We start from the raw sequence: 26,197 nt of genomic DNA on the forward strand, positions 1-26,197 counted from the left end.
CAACTAGCACATACAAAAGCTCGGTCTTAAACTCGAACTCATTTATCAACTTCACCAATGTTATATGTTCTTTATTATCAAATTTGACCTCTTCACTCCGCTGACATTATTTTTCACGTATTTCTTGCTGCCATCAGACTATGCAAACTCAGCTTTAATAGGATCTCGAATAGTGACTGAGCTGATAAATTCTATATGTAACCCTTCCATTAACCCCCCGCCCCTCAAAAAAAAAGAAAAAAGATGGTAGTCCCAAGAACAAAATAACGAACTACGTCATTGTACTGAAGGAGTTAAAACAGTATCATACCAACACATATACTCTCTGATACTGTAAAGATCTTTTACGGATTCTACATCGGAAAGAGTGATGCTCGTACATTCCGTTGTCGGTTTGTATTCATGTAATGGAGATCCCAACCCCCTTTCAGCTCAGTTGATAGCCTAGTGTACTCAGAGTGAAGGGTTGATTTGTCTAGTAACCAAGGAGACTCGACTACCACCTCATACTTAAGACATCGAATTTTACCCAACCGCGACTTAGTATTAAGCTGTGAGAGTGGTCCAGTTCCGTCAGATGAAAACAACCCCACTATCATACAAAACTTCGAGATAGGTAGTGGTTGCAAAGGAGGCGGTGAAGCAACGCTTCAATTCGTTGACGTACGAGTACTTCATATTTTATTTTCGTTATCTCCAGACGATTTTGCTCCACTTAGAAAAATGCCCTCAGACGGTGAAAGAGTTAATGAGGGTCCACCTCCCCTCCCTTGATGTCAACCTCCATCTCTGTCACCTGAACCATCCATCATCCCTTCAGCCATATATCCCCTTCCCTTCTTCACCTCTATTTCCTCACATATTATAATCACACACACACACACACACACACACACACACACACACCCAAGCATAACCTTCTTGGTGGAGATTACGCATGCAGTTCGGACCAGTTAACCCCCCCTCTGGCTCACAACGTCCTCTAGTTAAGAGATAAGACATACTGACTTTGGTTCGTGTAATGCCATGTGTTGTTAAGATAAAGGTACCGTCACACACACACACACACACACACACACACACAAAGAAAGAAATGGAAAAAATCAGCCATGTTTTATTCGTCTCACTACAGCCAATGCTTATCACGATCCAGTGCACACCATCATCTTGTGCCAAGTATTGTACCGTGCAGTATTTTAACCCCTACATGTAATCCGAGCACGTATCTTTAAAAAATTGTTCTATCTATTTACAGACTTTTTTTTTCGGTTCATGGGATATGTCATGTTGTGAAAGGGTTAACTACGATTATATGTAACCCTCCTGAGCTGAATAAAATCGTCAGAAAATGGCACGAATAAAATTATAAAAGATGTAACCGGAGTGAAGAAGTTAATGACAGACGGATTTCATGAACGACTTCGCTGTGATGACGTATTTGATATTCTATTATTGCTACCGCCAGATCCAGTTTTATAAAGTTTTGGAGAGTTTTCGAACTGAAGGAGTCTCGCGATATAGCCATTATTAACCCCATCACTTCTTGTTTCAAGAATTAAATAAGAAAAAATTTCTGCTTTGGCGTTCATCCACCCTTTGTGGGTTGATAGCTAAAATTCAGTGGCTATAGAACCGATATATAATTGTCAAGTTCCATCGATACCTGGCTGTTTCGGTTGTCCGTTGCTTCATCCCCCCAAGTACTGGCTCTGTGCTCACGAAAACTAAGTAACTGATTTGGAGTGTTAGCCACTTGACCTTGGGTACCAGCCCATTTATGTAATATTTTTATCTTAAATGCACGTTCCTTATTTTCTTCTGGATCGTTTGCTAAGTGTTTCCTGGCTGTCCGAGACTCTAATAGGATATCTCGTCTAAACAATTTCCCCTCTGGTGTTGCAGCGCCGCAACAAATTTCAGGGAAGGAGAATCATGAGAATTACGCAAATTATACTTAAAGGAAGGATGAAAGTCAAAACCAAAGAAAGAAGAGCGAAGCTTTACCTCTTGATGTAGTGAAGTTGTACTGACGCCCAGTCACATTATGAAAAATGTAACCAAACATACACTATGTGAAGAAAGGAAGGAATAATAAAGAACTAGCGCCAAATCTGAAAATGGCTGTTATGGCACTTAGTCGGAGCTGATCGATACGGCGTCGGCAGAGGCGATGTTGACAGAGTCGGCGTTGATGGATACAATGGTGACAGAGTCGGCATTGTTTGAGACGGCGTTGATACAGACAACTTTAACAGAGTCGGGACTGGCAGAGTTGGCGTCGATAAAGTCGGCGTTGGCAGAGTCAACGTTGGTAGAGTCGGCGTTGGCAGGGTCGGCGTTGATGGAGTTATCGGACTTGACCCCTCCAGGATGGGAGGAAGGGTCGACGGCTATGAAACCGAATGTCCAACCTGATAAAAAGAGAGAGAAAAGAAAAACCGCAAGAAACTTGGATATACCGTTAGGAAGAAGTGCGTGGACAGAAGAGAAGAGGAGGACAGTAAGGAGAGAAAGACGGGAGAATAAAGACCCCTGTTAGTCGCCTCGTACGACAAGCACGGATACTGAGGAAGTATTCTTAACACTATGTGAAACAAACCTGTAGTGCGTACTAGTATACTTCGGCATCTCTCTCTCTCTCTCTCTCTCTCTCTCTCGTAACAAATTTCCCCCCAGATTTCTTCAGGAGGGGCAGCTTGTACCCCTGCTCCCCCACTAGCTACGCTACCGATAAAATTAGTACCTACTGTAGCACCTAGGGAAGTTAATTGTGGTAACCTGGGTGATGCAGTGGTCTTGTATCCCAGGACTGAGTTAATTATCCGCCACAGGCTCAAAGACCTAAGCTAGGGAGATGAGCAATGCAGCTAAGCGGTGTGTGTGTGTGTGTGTGTGTGTGTGTGTGTGTGTGTGTGTGTGATAAAGGTCTTATGCCAACACAAACTCTTCTTGTCATGATGAGTCTCCGGTCTTATCATTCTGAATGTGCACTTTATCTCTGGTCGGGAGTAAACTTTATGGAAGAGAGATACAGTACTGATAAGCCAATTGAAATTTATTATGCAATTGTGGGCAACCAGCTTAGTAGATAACTTTAGAGGCAGACAAAACTAGTGTTTGTTGGCACTAATGCACATTATGGTCACGTGGTAATCAAATGACGTCATCTGTTTGTGTGACGCATATATGATTCGGATTTTAAGACATTCAATTCTTTATTCAGCCAGAGATTCTTGTGCTGAAGAGATTAATTTTGTCTAAGAATAAAAGATGGAAGGGGCTGGCTATTTCTGGATGAAAACTATAAGATCGTACTCTAGGTGACTTGGGAGACTTCGTAGCAGCTCGTCCTCACTGACTTACTTTGTTTATTGTGCCTCTACATTCTCGAGTATGTTATTTATATGCATTTAATACTGACAGTTTGTATCACTATACTGTTTTCTAACTTGGCCGAGAGTTTGTTCTTTTGCAGCTTATTCCACGTACTTCAGAGGTAGAAAAGACAGTACTAGGGCTCTACAGTCTCTTCACAGCACTTCTACGTGTCTAGCACCATATTGTAGCGTCCACCTACTGTTACACCTGAGCATTCAGGACGGGCAGATGGCAATTTTAGGGCAGATTAGAGTAAAAACAGTGTAGAAAACGAGAGGGCATCGAGATGTAGGCTAATTACAAAAAAAAAAAAAAAAAAATGTGATAAACATGTGCTGTGAAATCTCCAGAAGTATTTTAACACGACCTTTGGAATCCTCATTATGTGCTACCATGTTGTGTGTGTGTGTGTGTGTGTGTGTGTGTGTGTGTGTGTGTGTTACAAATGATGCAACAATCCAGAGATAGCATTGCTGCAATAACGACACCAGTGGTCAACAAGAGATACACATTCTCACAACAAAACATTTCTAAAAAAAAAAAAAAAACGAAGTATATTATATGGAAGTCATAAATAACACTTAACTGTGGTGCTGTACGCTGTCATCAACACGACAGCCAACCAGAAATAATCACTAATCACGAGAGGTGTTATGTAACAAGTAGAACTTCAATCTGACCACCCCAGCTGGCATCAGTGTGACGCGAGATATGTTGCTGACGAAGAGGGATTGTGCTACTAGATCAACCCTGGCTTCTCCAGCTGTCTGATCGTCTGTACCTGTCGAGAGCAACCGGTCTAGTCTGCATTTTACATATTTTTCTTCACTCAGCGGACACTTGTGCTGCGAGGTGAGAGGGATAATGTACCTTCTGTGCCCGTATATCCACCTCTGTTGTCTATCACGTGGGAGTACACAGTTTAGAGATCAACATTTCACCAGCAGTGCTAGTTACTATACTCTACTTTAACTTGACCTTAAAATACCATCTATCCATCTTGAATGCTGACTTGTAGCAATAAGATGCCACTAAAATATCATGCTAATCACGAAGATGTATTATGGAAAAGATGCAGAGCCATAGCATTATCTTTTTCTACCAATCATCGTCGTGAAATAAGGATAATAAAGAAAATCTGAGCCAAGTTAAGGTAAAAAGGACATATATTTATATTTATGCTTCGTATATGGAGCAATTGCTGGTGCCTAGGGTAGCACGTCCAGCTTGCAACTGGAGGAGTCCGATTTCTTTTCCCTTGCCGGTCAGGCCCTTGGAGAATTTTTACCTCCCTCTTACAAATGGGGACCTGGATATAGCATCGACTGTTGCAGATCTTATTCTATGGGAAGGATGGGACTTGGCAAAAAAAAAAAAAAAAAAGTTTGTCTGCATTAATGACCCTCGTGCAGTCGATAGGCATAAAACCTGGGTCTTCTTCCTTTTACCCACCTCTGGATTTGTAAGGAAAAACTGATGTAATTCTGGCAAAGCGCCTTCAATAGAGAACTGGGATTCGATTGTTGCATGATACAGAAGGGGCATATCCACTGGCCGTCCGACTGAACCATCCCGCGGTGAACAGTCTTGCAGTACTCACCACTCTCTGGTTCGTATTCTGAGTGGCTTTGGAGATTTCGCAACACCTCTTCCTTAGATACTTATTCTTCACATTCCACATCAGTATCCTCTCGTATGCTACTGATATAAACTATATTGATATTAAAAGAATATATAAATATCATTCAATAGAATGTTATGATGTAATATGAAAAATAAATGCTATGAAAGAGATGCTACGATGCCTCCTCTGCTACCTAGACTAAGACCTTCTGACCAAACCATCCTGTGGACAGACCATGGAGGTAGGACAGAGTGTTCCAGTACCCTTCGATAATCTCATTCTAACTGAATCATTCTGGAAACAAACACTCCAGCAGTACCAAAGAGAATCTGACTGAACCATTCACGGGGAAGATAGTCTAGCTCCAGTACAACTCAAATAATGGCCATAATTACTTAGGCATTACAATACACAGAAAATCGGAAGGGACAGTGCCAGTGTCCTGAAAAGTGTTGTTTTTAGCACACTGACATTTAAGATTTACTTCTGTGAAATGAATCCATCTTCGGTAAGTGACAATGTACGAGTATGACACTGACAGTTTAACACCTCACCGCGCTGATAACCTTGCATTTACTGCTGTATGTGCACTGCTTTGGCTATTTGGATCTCCACTGTTATTACATAGATGCTTACTTAAAAATTCTTAAACATGATTCAGCGGGAGAGGTTTTGCTCGGCCAAATACGAGTATAGTCGACTGGCGTTGGCCAGAATAAAATTTCTAGATATTCCCCTTCCACTGAAAGGCGTTATACTCAAGACAGAGATTAGTCTGTTCACTGTGTGAGAAGTCTCTCGGTTCATATAATCGTCTGGCATTAGCCAGAACATAATGTCTTTAGTGTGCCTCAGGGACACTGCAACCAAACAGCACATGAAAGTAAAACCCTACATCAGAATTTCAGAACTGCAAAATGATACCGTATACAGGAACATGGCAATAATAAAGTGTAATTGAATCGTCTAGAGATGGAAATAATGGACTCTTTATCCGGTCTGAACACACCGGAAAATAGAATTACTCAACCTACTACCTGGAAAACAAAGAATAGGATGATGATAGGAAAATATTTGCACTGGAAAATTTTAGGCAAAAATATGATGAAATGAATCTCATGGGAAATAAGAACATATATCCAAGGAAACGTAGTTCTAATATAAGTAAAACGATACATAATTAAAATCAGTGTCCTATGTGTACGTTTCGTACACAGGTGAGCCAGGGTTCGCGCCCCGCCAGAGTAATAAACTTAGGGAGTGTTCACCCGGCCACGTACTGCATTGGCGAACACAAGGGGTGCTGTAGTTGAACCAGTGTCGCTTACTGTAAAGTATGCTTGCACCCCGTCGGCTTGCGCGGGCCGATTACACTTGGTTCACAGACTACACACCTCCAAAGCCACTCCAACACTACAATTACACTTACAAGCACTTCTCACCCTACATACAGGCTCTACCAGACGGCCTAAGCCACTTGGCAGAGATACATTGGCTGTATTGTCCCGACTTCGGTCGGGATAGGCCGGTCCTGCAGTGGATACTCAAACGGCTGATGATGATGATATATATATATATATATATATATATATATATATATATATATATATATATATATATATATATATATATATATATATTTACGTGTCCGACTCTGGGCAAAGGCTTCAGGGCCTATTCCCAAGTCGCAGTAGTCCTCTTACATCTCCACATGTCACCGCTTCGGCGCTAACACCCACCATCCATACTGAATACATGCTAGGCATGTCTCATACAGGACTGGTGTACTGGTATTAGAGGGGGTACTTTAATGACATATCGGCGGGTCATCTGGTAGACAAGGCTCTTGTTTGGCGAGCCACAGCTCGCAAATGCGAGTATTTTTTCTCTTCGGCGAATAAATTTTACATGCAAGTCGCCTTTTGGCAAGGAGAAAATACATCCACTTCAAAACCCAGTAAACTATAAAATAAGTAAATCTCGCTTAAATGAACAAACGATCGATTATATATATATATATATATATATAGAGAGAGAGAGAGAGAGAGAGAGAGAGAGAGAGAGAGAGAGAGAGAATCAAAACCTGTTCATTTTGAAATGCCAGGACATTCCGTTGACAAAACTGGAGTTATTATGCAGATATGTATACACAGACTGAGGAAGACAGTTCCAGAGATGATCAGTTACATGTATGAGAGATTGAGAGAACCGGTTAACTCTTGTATTAAAGAAAAAAAGATGAGAGTATTGCGCGACCGCCATGATGAAGGAGAGATGTACACAAATAGTTCAGAAGATGAGTGGCCAATGAAATGGCAATAGTCGATGGAGGGAAATGCAACACCGTGGCAAAAAGAGAGAGGCTGAAGGGAGTCATTAAGAAACAGGAAGTTGAAACGAAGAGTCGTCGGAGCAATATAGTAGAGATGCACTCGCGCATGAGGGTTGTATACTCCACGCAGGGACAAAGAAAGTCCCGATTCAAAGTCAGCAACTGCGTGCTGGCCTAAAGAGAGGCAGAACTGATACGGTACACCTACCCTCTGGGAAGAAAATTTTGCAAGGGAAGTGATGCGATATTCTCATGATAAGTCCTCGAGGGTAAAAAATGCTGAGGAAAGACTAGGTAGTGTGTTATTGATAATTAAAGGATATTCTTTCCGACGCTTGACAGAGATTCTGAAAAGCCCTGTGTCTTTCCGGTGAGACACTTCCTGCTAAGTCTTCTGTGACTTCTCATCTTCCACGGGCTTATTCTCTGCTTCACGGTACAAACATCTGTGCTGTGCTTCCCAGTTAACCCTGGTGAACTGTTGGGTTTCTAGCTATGTGTTCCACTGGTCAGAGAATAAAATATAAATCACAAGATACATAAAATTTACCATGCTTATTTTTTTTTTTTAATTATAGTGACAATAGGGTTGTCTATGGCAGAAGAAATCAGACTGCTAGATAAGCCACTCCAAAGGCCAAGTCTGAATGATTAATGTAAAAAACTTCATATCTAGAGCCAGTGTGTTCGAAGGAATTAGTGTGCGTTTGCTTTATTCTTAATCTTGCATTTTTTTTTTTTTTTTTAATCAAGATGCTTTTGAAGGTCAACATCTATAATTTTGGCATTTGCAAATTCTTGTTCACGTACATTGATGACAAACTGTCTACAGCAACATTCTGAGAGCTGAACTTCGGAGTAAAAAATGAGGCTGGCGAGCGGTCATGCAGTCAGTTACCTGACCGGTGAGGAGCTGCTAAAACAACAGGAGGTCTTCAGGGGCTACAAGGACGGACTGGTGCGCCTCACTCCCGGCAGGTGGCTCTTAACACCCGCCTACGTCAAGTATGCTGATGAACTATACGATACCAAGGTATGCTAATGAACCACACCAATAATCTCTCTGGATTTCATTTATAATATCCCTGTTTCGAATAAACATATGATATAGAGGAGACTAGAAAGATCTCTGACCATTTTTAGGACATTTATCAAAGTCGAAAGAAATTCAGTTCAATCTCCCCTTCTCATGTTCAAGAACTGCTTATACCATGAAGTAGGATACGGGGTTGTCACAGTTACGCCTTTACAGGGAGTGAAGCTCCTTAGCTACTGACTCTTGTAACTGTCTTTCATAGTTTGCAGGGATAATGTGGATCTTATATCAAAATCACATCAGTCCATGTTAAGTTCATCAAACTGAAACATGAATTTCCCATACACATGAGAAAAGGTTATATGTATATATCATCAGGTAGCTCACAGAATGTGAGTAATGTATATTCACTATTCAGTGCTACGGTGATTCCCCTAAAAAAAAACTATGACATTACAAGACCGTTAACGTCAGGGATAAACCTTGCTGTAACCGTTGTCTTGTAATAAATATTATATCCACTGTATTGAGATAAGGTTAGTCTACATCTATATCAAGCTGTCTGTCAACACACACACACACACATATGAAAAGATAGGACAAATATGCCATTTCCAGTGGAGTTCAGTTTGATAGGAATGGTTTGTTGTTGTCATGTATATATACAGTATATCATCATCATCATCAGCCGTTGAGGTCCACTGCAGGACCGGCCTATCCCTACCGAAGCAGGGACGATATGTAGGGTGACAAATGCTTGTAAATGTAATTGTAGTGTTGTAGTGGCTTTGGATGTGTGTGTAGTCTGTGAACCAAGTGTAATCGGCCCGCCTTAAGCCGATTGGGTGCAAGCATACTATGGCAGGACAAATCTAAACTGGCGGCTAGGGTGGGGCACGAAGCTCTGTAACACTGGTTCAACCACAGCACCTCATATGTCCGCCAAAGTGACAAGTGGCTCGGTGAACGATTCCCCAAGTTTTTACAACTCTGGCGGGAGGTGAACCCTCGTCCACCAGCGTGCCAAACGCACACTCTCTATCTCTCTCTCTCTCTCTCTCTATATATATATATATATATACAGTATATATATATATCATCATCATCCGGATCTCCTTTCCCACCCAAGGGCAGGGTGAGTATATATATATATATATATATATATATATATATATATATATATATATATAAAATGCAGTATATACCGTATATGTATATGACCCGATCCATACTTTCTTTACCCTTACACGGCTGCTGACTTTGTAAAGGGTCTGTGTGTGTTGCTTTGTCCTTATTTGGTCAGTCTTGCTGAACAGACCCAACGACCACAAGCAAGAAACCACCTTCCTGTGGCAGACAACGCCTCGCCAGGGTCGAAACAGAATCCATCCACATGGCGACAGGCAGACAAAAAGAAGGAGGCACAGCCCAAGAGGATGAGCTGTGTATAGGAGATATGAACGAGTAGTAGCCGCAGCCTGGACTTTGACAACTTGGTAAATGTGGTTGAGTTCTCCAACTTGGAGTGTTGTACCAAGCCAGCTACAGGGCTTTGGCCCCTCGTCATTGCCCTGGTTGTACCTCTCGGGACAATGGTAATCACCCACCTACTACCTTTTTGGTGGGCTAACGGGTGTTACACCTTGCCCAAGTGTGATCTGGCACTATGCAGGGCAGAAGCATCCATCTTCTCTGAGCCGAGCCCATGCTTCGGCCACATACACCACCCTGTGTGGAGTAGGCCGACAAATTTTATATGCGGGGGCTCACCACATCTAGCTCTTCCAAAATGAGTTGAGTTTATTTGCTCTTAGTTTCATTCCCCCCCCCCTCTCTCTCTCTCTCTCTCCACTGCAGTGTTGCATCTTTATCCCTGTACTATCGCTATTTCAGAGGTTACTGCTGTTCTGAACTGTCTGCTTCCATCCTTCCACTGTTACGACGGTCCCGTAGCACCTGTCTGGCCTCACACTCATCTCTTTTCTGCAAGAAAATTTAACTGATACTCTCAGGACTTCATGTATACGATAGACCAGCCCCTGAACTGTTTCCCTTAATCTGTATTTCCCTCTGCTTATGGCCTCCAGTCTTTTAATTACAGTGTATCAAGGCAGCTCGAAGTGAATGGATCTTGAATTTGACTTTTTTTTTTTAAAGAATAACTCATGCCACATTGAGTACACCACTTCCCGTCCGATCAGCGAAGTTAAGCAACGTTGGGTCTGGTTAGTACTTGGATGGGTGACTACCTGGGAACACCAGATGCTGTTGGCATCCATACGTGTCAAGTGGGGTTGGTTGAGGGTTAGTGACCCTCCCTGTAAAACAATTAACTCTAAGCCCTTGACCACCCCGTTTGGGATACATGGCGTCTGGCAATGGATGGATGGAATAACTCACAGGCTTCCATTTTTAAGTCTTTTCTCCTTACAACATATATATATATATATATATATATATATATATATATATATATATATATATATATATATATATATATATATATATATATATATATATATCGCGCCCCGCCAGGGTATTAAACTTTGGGAGTGTTCACCCGGCCACGTACTGCACTGGCAGACACAAGGGGTGCTGTGGTTGAACCAGTGTCGCTTGCTATAAAGTATGCTTGCACACAGTCATCTTGCGCGGACCGATTACACTTGATTCACAGACTACACACACATCCAAAGCCACTCCAACACTACAGTTACACTTACAAGCACTTCTCACCCTACATACAATCTCTACCAGACAGCCTAAGTCACTTGGTAGAGATACATTGGCTGTATCGTCCTGACTTCGGTCGGGATAGGCCGGTCCTGCAGTGGATACTCAAACGGCTGCTGCTGCTCATGATATATATATATATATATATATATATATATATATATATATATATATAATGTGGTCCCTCGGCTGCGTGTGGTGTAACAGTTCCGGAGCAGCGACGTGGTGGTGATGACATACCCGAAGTGCGGTACAACATGGACGCAGGAGATTGTATGGACCATGAGGAACAACCCCGACCTCAATAACCCCATGGCTTCCCTTCCTGTCAATGCCCGTTGCCCCTTCTATGAGTGAGTCATCGGCACTTTATTATGTTGACTTCACAATTGCAACAGTTATATAAACTCTCTGTGCGGGGCAGTGAACTATGCTAGACAGTTTCTATGGTAGTTTTGTTTCTTTGGCTTCTAACATAAATTTTGTATTACAGGCTTCATATTTTTTATTTGATGTTTGCTTCAATCTGACCATCAACATAAAAACATGTATGTCATAAGTTATATGTAATCATAAAGTGGCTGAATCTGCTCAAGTACTGAAATGTACCTATTATGTGGAAAAGCGTCATCCGGTATTAAAAGGGCTTGATGTGGAAGAATACATTATCACGCATTAACAGTATAAATTTGCCCCTTCTCCTGCTTCTGCAACAAAAGCTTGTCTGGTGAGGACAGATTTTTGCAACTATGGAAGGGAACTTGATTAACAGGTTCCTGACATCCGACCCTATGGGAAGAAGTTCATACCCTTGGGTGGGTAGGGGGGAGGGGAGCAAACACTACAACTGTTGAAATTAAGACCATGGCAAGATTGAGACTATTCATAATCAAGAAGTTCTCTGGTATGAAGAAATGTCAATGGCTGAGGTTAGCAGTTCTAATATGGATGCCTTTTTCAGTTACTAATACACACACACACACACACACACACACACACACACACACACACACACACACACACACACAGATGGCCATAAAATGAAATTTCCAACACTTGAGGCAAAATGGGTTAGTGTTACCATCATTTAATGTCTTGGCACTATTTCTGAAAAATGCTTACGAATAAAAGAATATGCTGGGAAGGATTATTGTACTCAGGGATCACTTTCTTAAAACTGATCTTTGTTTCGACCCTCTACTTTTGTTGATGATAAAGAAATCGACTTCACTCTTATAAGTAAGAACAGTAACACTGGAACACATTCACAACGGTTGTATCCTCACCCGAAGTTTTACTAGAATATCAACAAGGAGCACTTAGAGCGTGTAAAATCACCACCCTACAACTCCTGGAAGAGCTGAACATTTTAATTTATGCTCTATGACATCAACTTTTTACCGCCTGTTCTCAAAATCGAATAACTTCATTCTTGCCTGACCCCTCAGGTCCTTCCACGAAGTGTGATCCAAAACGGATCAAAACGGTGATCCAAAACGGATCAAAAAGGTTTGAGTTGGCCTTGCCCTGTGATCTTGAGATCTGACTTACTAATATCAAAAGTGAATCTCTTTATTCACCCTAGGCCAACTCCCCAACCCATTCACGAAGTCTGGTTCAAATCAAATCAAACTGCTTGAGATATACTGTAGGATCGACACTGACATCTGCCTGTGGACTGAACGTTTGAGTAATTATTCTAAAATTCGATGGCCTTCATCCTTGCCTTACCCTAAAACACTCCGCATCTAAATCGGATAAAAACAATTGTCTTGTCATGCGTCTTTTACCTTTGGACTATTATTCTCAGAAACAACAAGTCATCTCCCAGGCTGACCCTTAGTCCTTCCACCGAGTTTGGTCCAAATTATATAGAGCTGATTTAGCTACTGTGTTCCCACACATACACACGTTGGTTGAACATTAACCTTGCCCTGTGATCTTGACCGTTGAGTGGTTGTTCTCAAAATTGAGTCCATTCGTTCTTGCCTTACCAAAAGCCCTTTCCTCAAGTTGGTCTAAATCGGATCATAATTGTTCAAGTTGTCTTACCATGCGATTTTGATCTTTAATCTACTGTTCTTCAAAACAATAGGTAACCAGCCCCATTGGTTGACCCTCAAACTTTCCACCAAGTTTGACCTAGATTAGAACAAAATTGTTATAGTTATACTGTTTACACACAGAAATTCGTGCGTCGCACACTGACCTTGCCGTGTGACCTCGATCTTTGACTGATTGTTCCCAAAATCGAATAACTTCATCTGTGCCTTACTTTAAATAATCCACCAAGTTGGTTTAAGTCTGATTAAAACTTCTTAAGCTAAGTGGACGTTGCCGTGTGACACTGACCTTTGATATATTATCCTATAAAAAGTAATAGCAGACTAACACTTTGACTGCCTCTCAACCTTCGCACCAAGTTTGATTAAAACTGGATCAAAACTGAACTGTACTGTTAAACACACACACACACACACACACACACACACACACACACACACACACACACACACACACACACGCTGGTGCAGTGGTAACGTTCTTGCTTGCCAACTGGTGGGCGGGAGCTCGCGCCTCGCTCAGGTTGCGAAAAGTTTCACTGACGAAGTGGGTGGTTACTGTCCCCCTTGAGCAAGGGGACGGGTGTGTGCGTGTGTGAAGGTCACAGCCTTGCCCTTGGATCGGACTATATGAGCTCTCAGCTTCCTTCCGGGAGGGTAAAAAGCTGACGATCACGACCATCAAGTGATCCTGACCGACCCGGTGAATTACACACACACACACCGAGAGAGAGGCAGAGAGAGAGAACTCCTGTCACCTTTCTCTGAACATGGCCACCTTGGCCGCAACTGGCCACATCTGAATAGTATCTTTATATGAGTCAAGCTCTGTACAAGGTTAAATTAAGTGATGTTCTAATATAGTAGTGTAAGTATAAGCAAAAGTGTTGTCCAAATAATACAATACATCCAGTTAGTGCAAGAATCCGCTGATAAAATGCGTCATCAACTGGGTGTCGTCTGTCACCAGGCGGATAGCAGGGAGATGGAAACTTGTAAGTAAAAGTTATCTTTCTAAGTGAGAATTACCGCAAGATGAGCACCATCTTTAGTAAAGTGAATATGGAAGGAGTCAAGAAAAGGGATAAAAGTAGAAAATAGGATGATGATTTCTACCCAGAACTGGCTGAAATCGAAATATTCTTGTATAATAAATTAGTAAAGTTAATAAACTGGAGAGAACTTTTTAAAGTGAAATAGATGAAATTAAGAAGGAATTACGCATGCAGAAGGAAGACAATGAAAAATTAGTAAAGGAATTAAACAAAGAAAGACACAACAATAGATGAGCCGTCAGTTGAGGCAGTTTCACGTTGAAGGAAGACCAGTGAAATGGCGAGTACAGTTGTTAACCATGAGAGTATTATGGAGGAGTTCAGAAATGATACAATTAGGCAAGCAAGCAGTCTGATAGACCGAAGCAGTGATACTGAAGAGAAGATAACCCAGGTGAACGAAATGATAAGTTACAAAGATGAAGTCGAAACTATGTATGCTGAAATGGTGAAAGTAAGGAAAGACTTAGAAACAAAGTCGAGGAAAAAAGCATTAGAAAACAACCCAAAACTGGTCAAATATGCAGCAGATATCAACAAATCTACAGTAAGCACTGGTATAGATGAAGAAGAAATGTGAAACAAAATTTCGAGAGACAAAAAGGAGATGGTAAATATCATGAACATACTGAAGGAAGTATCAGAGGAAATCTGTGATAAAGACACAGAGGAACACAAAAGGCTAGGAAAATATGAGAGAAATAAGTCAAGGCCCTTAAAAGTAACCTTCCAGAGCGTGAACACTGTGGAGGAAATACTAAAAAATGCAAACTCATAGCAAAAGAGGAATTTAAAAAGGTATGGATAAAAAGATGCCTGACTAAAGAGGAATTGGGAATACTAAAGGAGAAGAGGGAGGAGGCAAAAACAAAGAACGAGGAAAGATCAGAGGAAGAGTATTTATTTTTTTTAAATAAAGGAACTGGATTGCAGGTGCGAAAGTGGTACATAACCAACAGGGAATAAAAAGAAGGAAGGTAGTAGACTCAAGCTATGGCAAGTATGTAAACAAGACGAATAAGCTGATGTACTCAAATGTAGATGGAATTGCGTCTAAATTATTAGAGATGAAAGACTCTACCAAAGAAAAGGAACGACCTATTATTTGCCTAACTGAACCAAATTAACCCCAAAGATATCAAACGATACCCTTAACTTAGAGGAATGCAATGTATGGAGAAAAGACAAAAATGTAAGAAAAGGAGAAATTATAATATTAACAGAGAAAAATCTACTAGTCAAAGAAGCAGAACTAGATGTACCCTCACAAGTAGAAAGGATTGCAATAGAGATTAACACATCTGAAAGTAAAGTACAGTAATTGTGGCAAATTTATACATGCCACCCAAAACAAACACCTGTGAAAGAGGCGAATATGATGACCTGGCAGAAAGTACAATACAGAGTTTAAGAGCATTACTACATAGAATGGAAGAGGAATCTAAAAGAATTATATTAACTGGAGATTTCAATACAAATATAAACTGGAATACTTAAGATGCAAGAAGCCATGAAAGCTGTTGGGATCAAAAGCCCATGGATCTTGTGCAGGAGTTTTTCCTAACAACATGTAAAGGAAAACACAATAAAAAAAGGACCTGCTGATCCATCAGTACTAGATCTTATATTTACAAGGCAACAAAATTATATTAGCAATATAACGTATCACCCTCCATTCGGCAAAAGCGACCATGCAGTATTAAATTGCAACTTCAGGATTGCATATGACACAGTTAACAGTAATGAGAGTTACAAAATGAGCCTAAACTACAAAAAGGGCAACTACCATGAGCTAAAGAAGTACTTCTTAGAAATAGATTGGGAAAAGGAACTTAGAGGACAAGATTGAAATGTTATATAGTGTGTAGAAAATCTGTGAATTTTATGAAATAGGAGTCCAAAATTACATCCCTCAGCACAGAGAAACAGAAATGAAAATAATGAAATGTTATAATACAGAATGTAAAAAAACAAAAGAAAAAGAGAGTTGCTGTGGAATAGATACAGAAGACACAATAGTGAGAGGACATATAACAACTATAAACAGACATGAAATGATTATACAAGGCTAGGGAGCGAAGCTCAACGACAGCTTGAGGAGGACATTATAATTAAAGCAGTGATCAGCCTAAGCTATTTTACAGCTACATCCGAAGCAAAACCAAAATTAAAGATAAAATACAGTCCAATACGTACGGGAGGATCATCCATACACAAGGGTAAGATATTTGTGAAGTACTAAATAAAAATTTCCAATCAGTTGTTACAGAAGAAAGTAATTTTGAAAGAGATGATATGGAACATGCATGCCCACACATATTACCAGATATACAAATAAAAAAAAGTACACGAAGAGTTAAGTAAATTAGTCAAAGAAAAAGCATATGGTCCTGACGAAATTTCAGGTTGGGTGCTACACGGATGTGCAGAAGAGTTAAGCAGACCTTTATATTTAATATTCAAGGAATTCTTAGGTCAAGGTAAACTACTTGATATTTGGAAGAAAGCAATCATTGTTCCCCTATTCATGAAAAGGGATAGACAGAATCCACTCAACTACCAACCAGCATCACTGACAGTGTTGTAAGTAAGATACTAGAAAAGCTGATAAGAAAAGTTTGGGTAAACCATCTAGAAGAATACAGCATGATAACAGAAAGGCAGTTCGGTTTTAGAAAGGGAAAATCATATTTTACTAAACTATTAAGCTACGATGATTGAGTTACAGAAACATTACAGAAAAAAGAAGTTTGGGTGGACAGTATCTACTTAGATTTCAAAAAAAGCACTTGACAGAGTACCGCACCAAAGACTTTTATGGAACCTGTACCATCAAGGAGGAATCCATGGCATCCTGTACTGTTGGATGCAGGATTTACTCAGAAGAAAGGAAATGAGAACAGTACTATGGGGGAAATTACTCACAATGGAGGGAAGTGACTAGCAGAGTTCCACAGCGCTCAGTGATGGCACCAGTTATGTTTTTAATATACATAAATGACATAGACAGTAACACTGGAAATGGAAGCTATCTACAGTAAATATGTTTGCTGATGATGCAAAAATACAAAGGTGAATTGTTAACACAGATTCTTGTGGAGAGCTACAAGAAGAATTAAATAAACTTCATCAATGGAGCAATAAATGGCAAATGGAATTTAATGTGGACAAGTGTCATGTAGTTAGGTTTCGTAAAAGTGAAAGAACACCAGTATAGAGTTATGTGTTAGGGAGTGCAACCCTACACCTATCAGAAAGGGAGAAGGACCGTTAGTATCAATAACAGACTTCACTGCTTGCTAATATGAGAATAGCATTCACATATATAAATGAAGACATACTGAGAAAGATAATAACATCATTCATCAGACCAACCTTGGAGTATGCATCAGTATTCTAGATTCCTCATCTCAAAAAATACCTAGATAAGATTGAAAAAGTACAAATGGCCGCTACAAGATGGGTGCCAAGCTAAAGAGATCTAAGCTACAAAGAAAGACTAGAAAAACTGAATCCACCAACACTACAGGAGAGAAGGAAAAGAGGAGACATGATCATGCTATATTAATGCATCTCAGGGGAAGAGAAAATAGACATAAATGAGTATGTAACGTATGGGGAAACATCAGCAAGAGGACACTGCAAAAAACTACATAAAAAGACAGGCGATAAAGACGTAGGGAAATTCAGTTTCCCAAACAGGTCAATTGATCAGTGGAATGCACTACCGAATGAAACAGTGTGTGCCAAAACTATTCATAAATTTAAGGATATGAATGATAAAAAATGGTTTAATACACTGGACAGTACGAGCTTGACTAATTTCTGTAAGGATACAATTAGGTAAGAACACTTACGTATGAACATGCCAAGCAAAAGAATACCCCGCCACATAACTGTTCACGCAGCTGTGTGTAAAAATTGGCACAAAAAATGCTGTCCAAGCCTGGGATGAAACTATGACATGTCCTTAACAGCCAAACAGCAGATCACATCTCAAACCACTTAACTGCTGCCTTCCAACCGGATCAACATTACCAACATACCCACCACATCGATTGTGATTGGACCACCTAGTCACTTCACTCAAGCCAGCCACAACCCAGCTCACCTCTGGTCCACCCACCCATCTACCACTGGACCACCTAACCACCCCACCACTAGACCACCCATCCATTTACCATGGACTGCCTAACCACCCCACCAATCGATCATTTACGGATACCACCACTGGAGCACCAAACCACCCCATCACGGACCACCCATCCCATCTACCATGGACTAGCTAACCACTCTAACAATAGACCATCTACTCATTCCACCACTGGACCGCCTATCCACCCCATCACTGGACCCGCCCATCTACCACTGGACTACCAAATCACCCCACGGATGGATCATCTACCCATTCCACCACTGGACCTCCTATCCACCCTACCAATGGACCACCTACCCACCCCACCACTCCACCACTGGACCACCTACCCACCTATCTTATGACTAAACCCCCTTCTCATCCACCTCACCATTGGACCACCAATCCACTCCACCTTTGGACCACTTACCCACCCCACTATTGAATCACCTATCCACCTCTCTATTGTACCATCGTCCCCCTGTCCACCACTGTACCAATCCACCCCACTACTGGACCATCCTACCTGCCTACCTCACCTAATCACTGGGTCACCTGGGTCACACCATCCTAGTGTGACTGACGAGGAAGGAACCCAAACATTTACCGAGACAAGACACGCAATTGTCACCTTCCATATGCAGGTCACTTTCAGTTCTAGGTGTGAAGATTAAAGATACCCAGCCCAAAGGTCTCGTTGACATCCCAGAAATGTAATCCGCTACCATTTGCCTGATTCACCCTGTTTCATTTTAAATAACAATCTATCTATCTATCTACCTATAGCCCGACGCCCTAATCCCGCAAAGGGTGGCCGCAGACAAAACGCCTCCAAGTCACTCTGTCACCCACCATTTGACTACCCTCCCCCCAACTCACCCCCCCTCCCTCATATACCTCTCAACTCCATCCCTCCACCTCATCCTCGGTCTACCCCTCCCTCTCCCTCCCTCCACCTCACCTACATACACCCTCTTAGTCAGTCTTTCATTCTCCATTCTCTCCACATGTCCAAACCACCTCAGTGTATTTCTCCTAATCTTTTCAACCACATCCACATCTACCCCACAACGTTCCTTCACTTCTTCATTCGTCAACCTGCCCCTCCACGTCACTCCACATGCTCCTCTCAAGTAACTCTTTTCCACTGCTCTCACTCTTGACTTGTTCCCCTCTTGCAAGGTCCACGCCTCGCTTCCATACGTCAGGGTAGAGATCACAGTAGCATCATGCAGTGACTTCTTAACTTCCATACTCACCTCCCTATTTCTCATCACTGCTTTCAGTGTACCAACAACCTTTCTTCCCTGCTGTACCCTTTCACGTACTTCATCCCCCAAATTTCCATCCTTACTCATCACACTACCCAAGTACTTGAATGCACTCACATTCTCCATATCCTCACCATCCAGTCTCACTGCACACTCTGTGACTTCATTCCTCTCAAACACCATAACTTTACTTTTGTTTACATTAACTTTCAGCTTCCTCCTCCTACACACTGTCCCAAATTCATTCATCAAACCTTGCAACTCGCATTCATCTTCACTCAACAATATTGTATCATCAGCAAACAGCAACACCGGAAGCTTCCAAATCTCACCCTCATTCATTAGGGCCACCCCCACTTCCACTGCCCTACCTTGCACCTTCTTTACAACCCCATCCATATATATATTAAACAGCCATGGAGACATCACACACCCCTGTTTCAGTCCCACATTGAGATCAAAGAACTCACTCGGCTCACCATCCACTCGCACCGTAGCCCTAGCTCCCTCGTACATACTCTTCACAGCACTCAACAATTTCTCATCCACTCCATATATTCTTAATACCTTCCACATACCTTGCTTATCTATTCTGTCATAAGCTTTCTCCAAGTCCATGAAGGCAGCATACACTTTCCTTCCCTTCTCTAGATACTTCTCCACTAAACATCTTAGAACAAATATTTGATCTACACACCTTTTCCCTTCCTAAATCCCCCTTGTTCTTCACCAACTAGCTCCTCTGTCATATGCCTAACCCTATCAATGAGTATTCTACCATATATTTTACCAGTCACACTAAGAAGGCAAATACTCCTATGGTTACCACATACTTCTCTCTCCCCTTTTCCTTTGTACAGAGGAACAATTATACCTGATTTCCAGTCCTCTGGAACCCTTCCCTCTTCCCAAGCCAATCTACACAACTTCCATATCCACTCCACAACAATCTCACCCCCATACCTAAGCATTTCACCACACACTCCATCAATTCCTGGGGCTTTTCCCAGCTTAATCTTCTTCATCGCTTCCACTACTTCCGACCTACTGATCTCTTCCTCCCTCCTCTCATCTCTTCTTCTCCCAGCCATTCCCCAACCACTTATATTCACACTGCTTTCACTCTCTACATTCAACAAATCCTCAAAGTGATCCTTCCATCTCCTCAATTTCTCTCTCTTCTCCACCAACAATCTATTATTCCTATCTTTCACTCCCCTACTATTTCCCCTTTCACACTGCCTTACTTTCTTTACCTCCTTCCAAAACAATTTCTTACTCTCCCTCCATTTCACAATCAGATTCCTCCCAAACTCTTCATCCACTTTCTTCTTACTCTCCTTCACCAGTCTCTTAACCTCCCTTCTCCTGCTCACATATACCTCTCTCTTCTCTCTCTCTCATCTTCTCCCCTACCTCTACTCGCCAACCATTCACCATATGCCTTCTTCTTTTGTTCCACAGCTCGTTTCATCTCATCATTCCACCATGCTGTCCCTTGCACACCCTTGCATCTCCTCCTCACTCCACAAACCGCCTCACACGCTGTGCTTATCTCTTCCGTGAATATCTTACATACGTCTTCCACCCCTACCATCTGCTCGAGCTCATACCTTCCCAATCTTTCTTCCACTATGCTCTTATACTCTGTAATTTTCTCACTATCTTGCAATTTCTCCACTCTTCTCACAGGAGCTGCTTCCTCCTGTCTTCCCCTTCGTCTCCTCAACCACTTTCTTTGCAGCTCTACCTTGGCCATCACTAAGTGATGGTCCGAGACTCCATAATAATAATAATAATGATAATGATAATAATAATAATAATGATGATGATAATAATCATCATCATTATCATCTTAATAATAATAATAATAATAATAATAATAATAATATCTGACTTCTCATTCATTACTAAATTATTTTTTCTCTTATTTTTCAGTTCTTGGCATTGTCTAAAATTTTCAGAGAACGAAACAACTTGAAATTGTAGTAGAACAGATGATACTGAAATTCTATCGTTTATTTTTTCATCACCCGCAGAATGGACATACTGATGGACCAGAAAGGGTCTGCTTCATCACTGCGACAAATACTGGAGGATTACCTGCAGAAGGTGGCACCAGGAGAGAAGCCTAGGGATGGTATTGCTCTGCAGTTAGCCTCCATAGCCCCAGACCCTCGCACCATCAAAACCCACCTCCCACTCTCTCTTCTCACGCCAGATCTCCTTGATACGGCTAAGGTAAGATGCATCTGCTGTACAAGTCATCATCATCATCATCGTACTGCTTCCAACTATAATAATAGGATGATTAGGATGTAGACAAGGAAAATAAACAAATAGAAAAGTATGAGTACTATCAACAGATCAGGTACCCAGTGAAATGAGCCACACAATCACTCGTCATTCGTCCATTCGTCATGAATTCTTGGTTCCACTTCAGAGTTAAAGGCCTTCGATATATATAATTATTTATTTTCATTATCATTACTGATATATATATATATATATATATATATATATATATATATATATATATATATATATATATATATATATATATATATATATATTACAAATAGCCTAAACGTGGGGTATTACTGTTTCGAGTTCGATACTCGAGCAAAGTTAACAGAGGGTGAAACCCTTGTTATCTGAACATAAGTGTTTCATCCATTCATTTCATGTCATTATCAGCATCTTTGTATCAGCATCTACTATATCTCACTTTCTCATACATCTGTTTAACAGGTCAAGCTTTTGCCTTGTCATACCTTCATCTACCATCAAGCCCTCACGGAAGACAATGACAAGAAGTGGCTAGCCAACTTTCTCACAGGTAGACAAGCCCAAACACTAAACCAAACCCCCCAAGCTCTTAATCCACACTATTCAGTAGTGTCCTGCAAAGATCAATCTTCTCTCTTTTACTTTTTCTCCATGACCTACCCATCACCTTTCTCCAGCAACAGGAGGCTACTGTCTGCGACTCTATGCTGATGACCCAGCAAACTTCAACAAAACACGCAAAATAAACAAGCAGCAGCCTAGACAGCATCAATACTCACTAGAACACAGGACTTGCACTAAAGTCGACTTACTTATTCGGTAACTAAATCATCTGTCAATATATCTTTGCTGCTCACAGACATGAATCTCAAAAATACAACCTCAAGTAACCCTCTTTAACCAGTCACTGCCATCGGAGAGACACCCTCAGATTCCTAACTTACTTTAGATACACACATCATAATTTTTTCTACATACAAGCAACATCACTGCAAAGACATTCATAAACTCACTGACTTAAAAACACTCACGGGCCAACAGAAAGAATAATTCAAAACAGTGTAGCCTACAACCAGATCATTTGAACAACAAGGAGTTATGCAGGCCCAAGCTGGGCTTCCAATTTAACAGCCACAAACATGGAAAAGCATCAGTAGGCTATACAGTATAAAACAAAGCTTTAAGAATAATATGCGGATGCACAGAGACGAGTACACAGCACTTGCACAGTGGAAAAAAAAAATCCCAATCAAGGATTACATGAATATTAGAGGTAGATAATTCATCGCTTCAGTGCAGGATCCATTCCACCCATGCAACTTCATGTTGCAGCACCCCTCCCACCTCACAGAAAAAAAAAAAGACCGCTAACATGCTATTTTATTTCGTTCTAGATGCTAACTTGCAATATTATACTGTCTTGGTCGCTAACATGCTATTTTGTTTTATTCTGGCCGCAGATTTGCTCTTTAATATTTTATTATGGCGCTAACATACTAATTTATATTTTATTCTTGGTGCTAAATTGTTATATTTAAAAAATGCCGCTTGTTTGCCATTTTACATTTAATTCTGGCCACTAATTTGCCATTTTACATTTTATTCTGGACACTAGTTTGCTATTTTATATTTTTTTCTAGCTGCTACCTTGTTATTTCGTATTTTATTCTGGCCGCTGACTTATTTAAAGTTTCATTCTGGTTGCTAACTTGCGTTTTTTTTTTTTTTTTTTTTCCCTGGACGCAAACTTGCTACAGGTATTTCACATCTTATTCTGGCTGCTGACTGACGATGTTAAATTTAATTCTGTCTGCTATTGGAGAGAGAGAGAGAGAGAGAGAGAGAGAGAGAGAGTGAGTGAGAGAGAAAGAGAGAGTGCACGCCTCTCAGTCTCTACATAATCTTTCCAACATCAACATACCGTACACACAAAAGCAGCATTGTTCGCAGCTTACCCCTAATACCACTACATCTTTTATGCATCCACTACTCGCATACACTGTACATGATGGAGCTACTTCCACGCCCGCCTGGCAAACTGCACCTGACCACATTCCCTCTGCTTTGAGAGTATGAAACTGCCACCAGTCCTAGATGTCATCACTTTTGTTTTATCCATGTTTACCCTAAAACCCTTGTGCCCCATTCCATCTCTCCACTTACTAAATTTTTTCCCCTACCTCCCTTTAATTCTCTGCATTCACGACAAGTCATCAGCATACAAATCCCATGGGAGTCCATTTCTGAAGTCACGTGAGAGGGCTTCAAGCACTGTGACAAACAATAAGGGGCTCAAGACTGACCCCTGATGCATGACAACATTCACGGAAAACTCATCACCTAGTTTCCATTCACTCTCACCAGGGCATGAACACCTATGTACATGACCATAACCACTCTAACCAGTAATTTTTCAATCCCATACCTTCATATTGCCCTCCTCATCACCCTAGAGACTGTCAGAAACCTTTTCAAAATCAACAAAAACAAAGTACATTTCCCTCTTTTTTTCCTATATGTTTTTCCCGAGGCAGTCAGACAGTGAATGTGGCACCAGCGGTTCATTTGCCCCGCATAAATCCAGATTGCAACCCATCAGTATTAATGCTTTCCCTCATCATACCTTCCAGAACTCTCTCCTTTAATGTACCTTCATTATCTGGTCCAAAAGATTCATCCCTCTATAATTTCCTCTATCCTGGGCATCACCCTTCTCCTTATACACATTTACAGTCACAGTTGTCTGCCTGTCATCTGGGACTACACATTCATATATGAATGAATTTATCAAATCAATAACTAAACCCACCTCAATATCTCCTGAGGCCTTCAACATCCCAGCATTCAACCCAGACACACCCGCGACCTTCTCCATCTGCATCCTGCATATTACCCTGCTCGCCATAGCAGCATCAATCAAACACCAAAGACCAAATATTGGATCCACTAAATCCAAACCTTCTCTGTTCCAGTCAAAATCCCCATTCAGCACCGGTCATAATGCTCTCTCCAAGCATCTTTAATATCCTCATTGTGCACCACTACCTTTCCCTCATCATTCTTCACACATTGCTCACCTCTGATAGCTGTTTTTTTTTTTTTTTTTTTTTTTAATAATTTGCCATATAGTGAGTGGATGAGAAACAGGGGTGTGGAAGAAGTTAAGAGACGCAAGAGAGAGTTGCATTTAGAGCGGAAGAAAAGGGTGAAAAGATTAGTAAGAGAGAGTAAGAACAGACTGGATGAGGAATTTGGAAGGAATTTGAGTGTAAAGTGGAGGGAATGTAAGAAAAATTTTTGGAAAGAGGTAAAGAGAGTTAGACAGGGTGTCAAAGAAGTTAGTCGGGGAGTAAAAGATAAAAATGGTACATTACTAATGGAGAAGGGAGAAAAAGTGAGCAGATGGAGAGAACACTTTCAGGAATTGTTGAACATAAAGAATGAAAGTAATGCGAGCATAATTGGCTGGGGAATGGCTGGGAGACGGAGGAATGTGAGAAGAGAGGCAGAAATCAGTAGGATGGAAGTTGTGGAAGTAATGAAGAGTCAAATTGGGAAAAGCCCCAGGAATTGATGGAATGTGTGGTGAAATGTTGAAGCATGGGGGAGAGATTGTAGCAGAATGGATGTGGAAGATGTGCAGACTGGCCTGGGAGGAGTCGCAGAGGATTGGGTGTCGGGTATAATTATTCCCCTGTAGAAAGGAAAAGGGGAAAAGGAAGTGTGTGGTAATCATAGGGGTATTTGTCTTAGTGTAATAGGAAAAGTATATGGTAGGATACTTATTAACATAGTTAAGGAAACAACAGAGGAATTGGTTGGAGAAGAACAGGGAGGTTTTGAGAAAGAAAGAGGTTGTGTAGATCAGATATTCATTCTTAGATCTTTAGTGGAAAGGTTTCTAGAGATGGGAAAGAAGTTGTATGCATCCTTCATGGATTTGGAGAAAGCATACTGCAGGGGCGATTGACAAGGATTGTGGAAAGTATTAAGAGTATATGCAGTAAATAGGAAGTTGTTGAATGCCGTAAAGAGTATGTATGAGGGTGCCAAGGCTGTAATGCGTGTGGATAGTGAACTGAGTGAATTTTTCTGTTTGAAGGCTGAAGTAAAACAAGGATGTGTCATGTCTCCACGGTTGTTCAGTCTGTATATGGATGGGGTTATAAAAGAGGTACAAGGTAGGGTAGTGGATGTTGGAGTGGCCCTAGTGAGTGAGGGCAGTGTTTGGAAACTCCCTCCACTGTTGTTTGCAGATGATACTGTGTTGTTAAATGAAGA

The 26,197-nt window shown here is 41.1% G+C and overlaps 1 protein-coding gene and 1 pseudogene across 1 annotated transcript in view; both read left to right on the top strand.

The window, feature by feature from the left end:
- Positions 1-8,199: 8,199 nt before the first annotated feature.
- Positions 8,200-26,197, top strand: part of LOC145392736 (sulfotransferase 1C4-like) — a 40,156-nt gene continuing 22,158 nt past the window's right edge. The window contains exons 1-3 of the mRNA XM_080267034.1: positions 8,200-8,367; positions 11,311-11,456; positions 21,667-21,868. Of these exons, the coding sequence (XP_080123160.1) occupies positions 8,200-8,367; positions 11,311-11,456; positions 21,667-21,868 (516 nt within the window). The remainder of the gene's footprint in view (positions 8,368-11,310; positions 11,457-21,666; positions 21,869-26,197) is intronic.
- On the top strand, positions 10,525-10,644 carry LOC145393175 (5S ribosomal RNA; annotated as a pseudogene).

Source organism: Coenobita brevimanus, chromosome 23, assembly GCF_032717465.1.
Source record: "Coenobita brevimanus isolate Jiangsu-jjx chromosome 23, ASM3271746v2, whole genome shotgun sequence".
Lineage (NCBI taxonomy): Eukaryota > Metazoa > Arthropoda > Malacostraca > Decapoda > Coenobitidae > Coenobita > Coenobita brevimanus.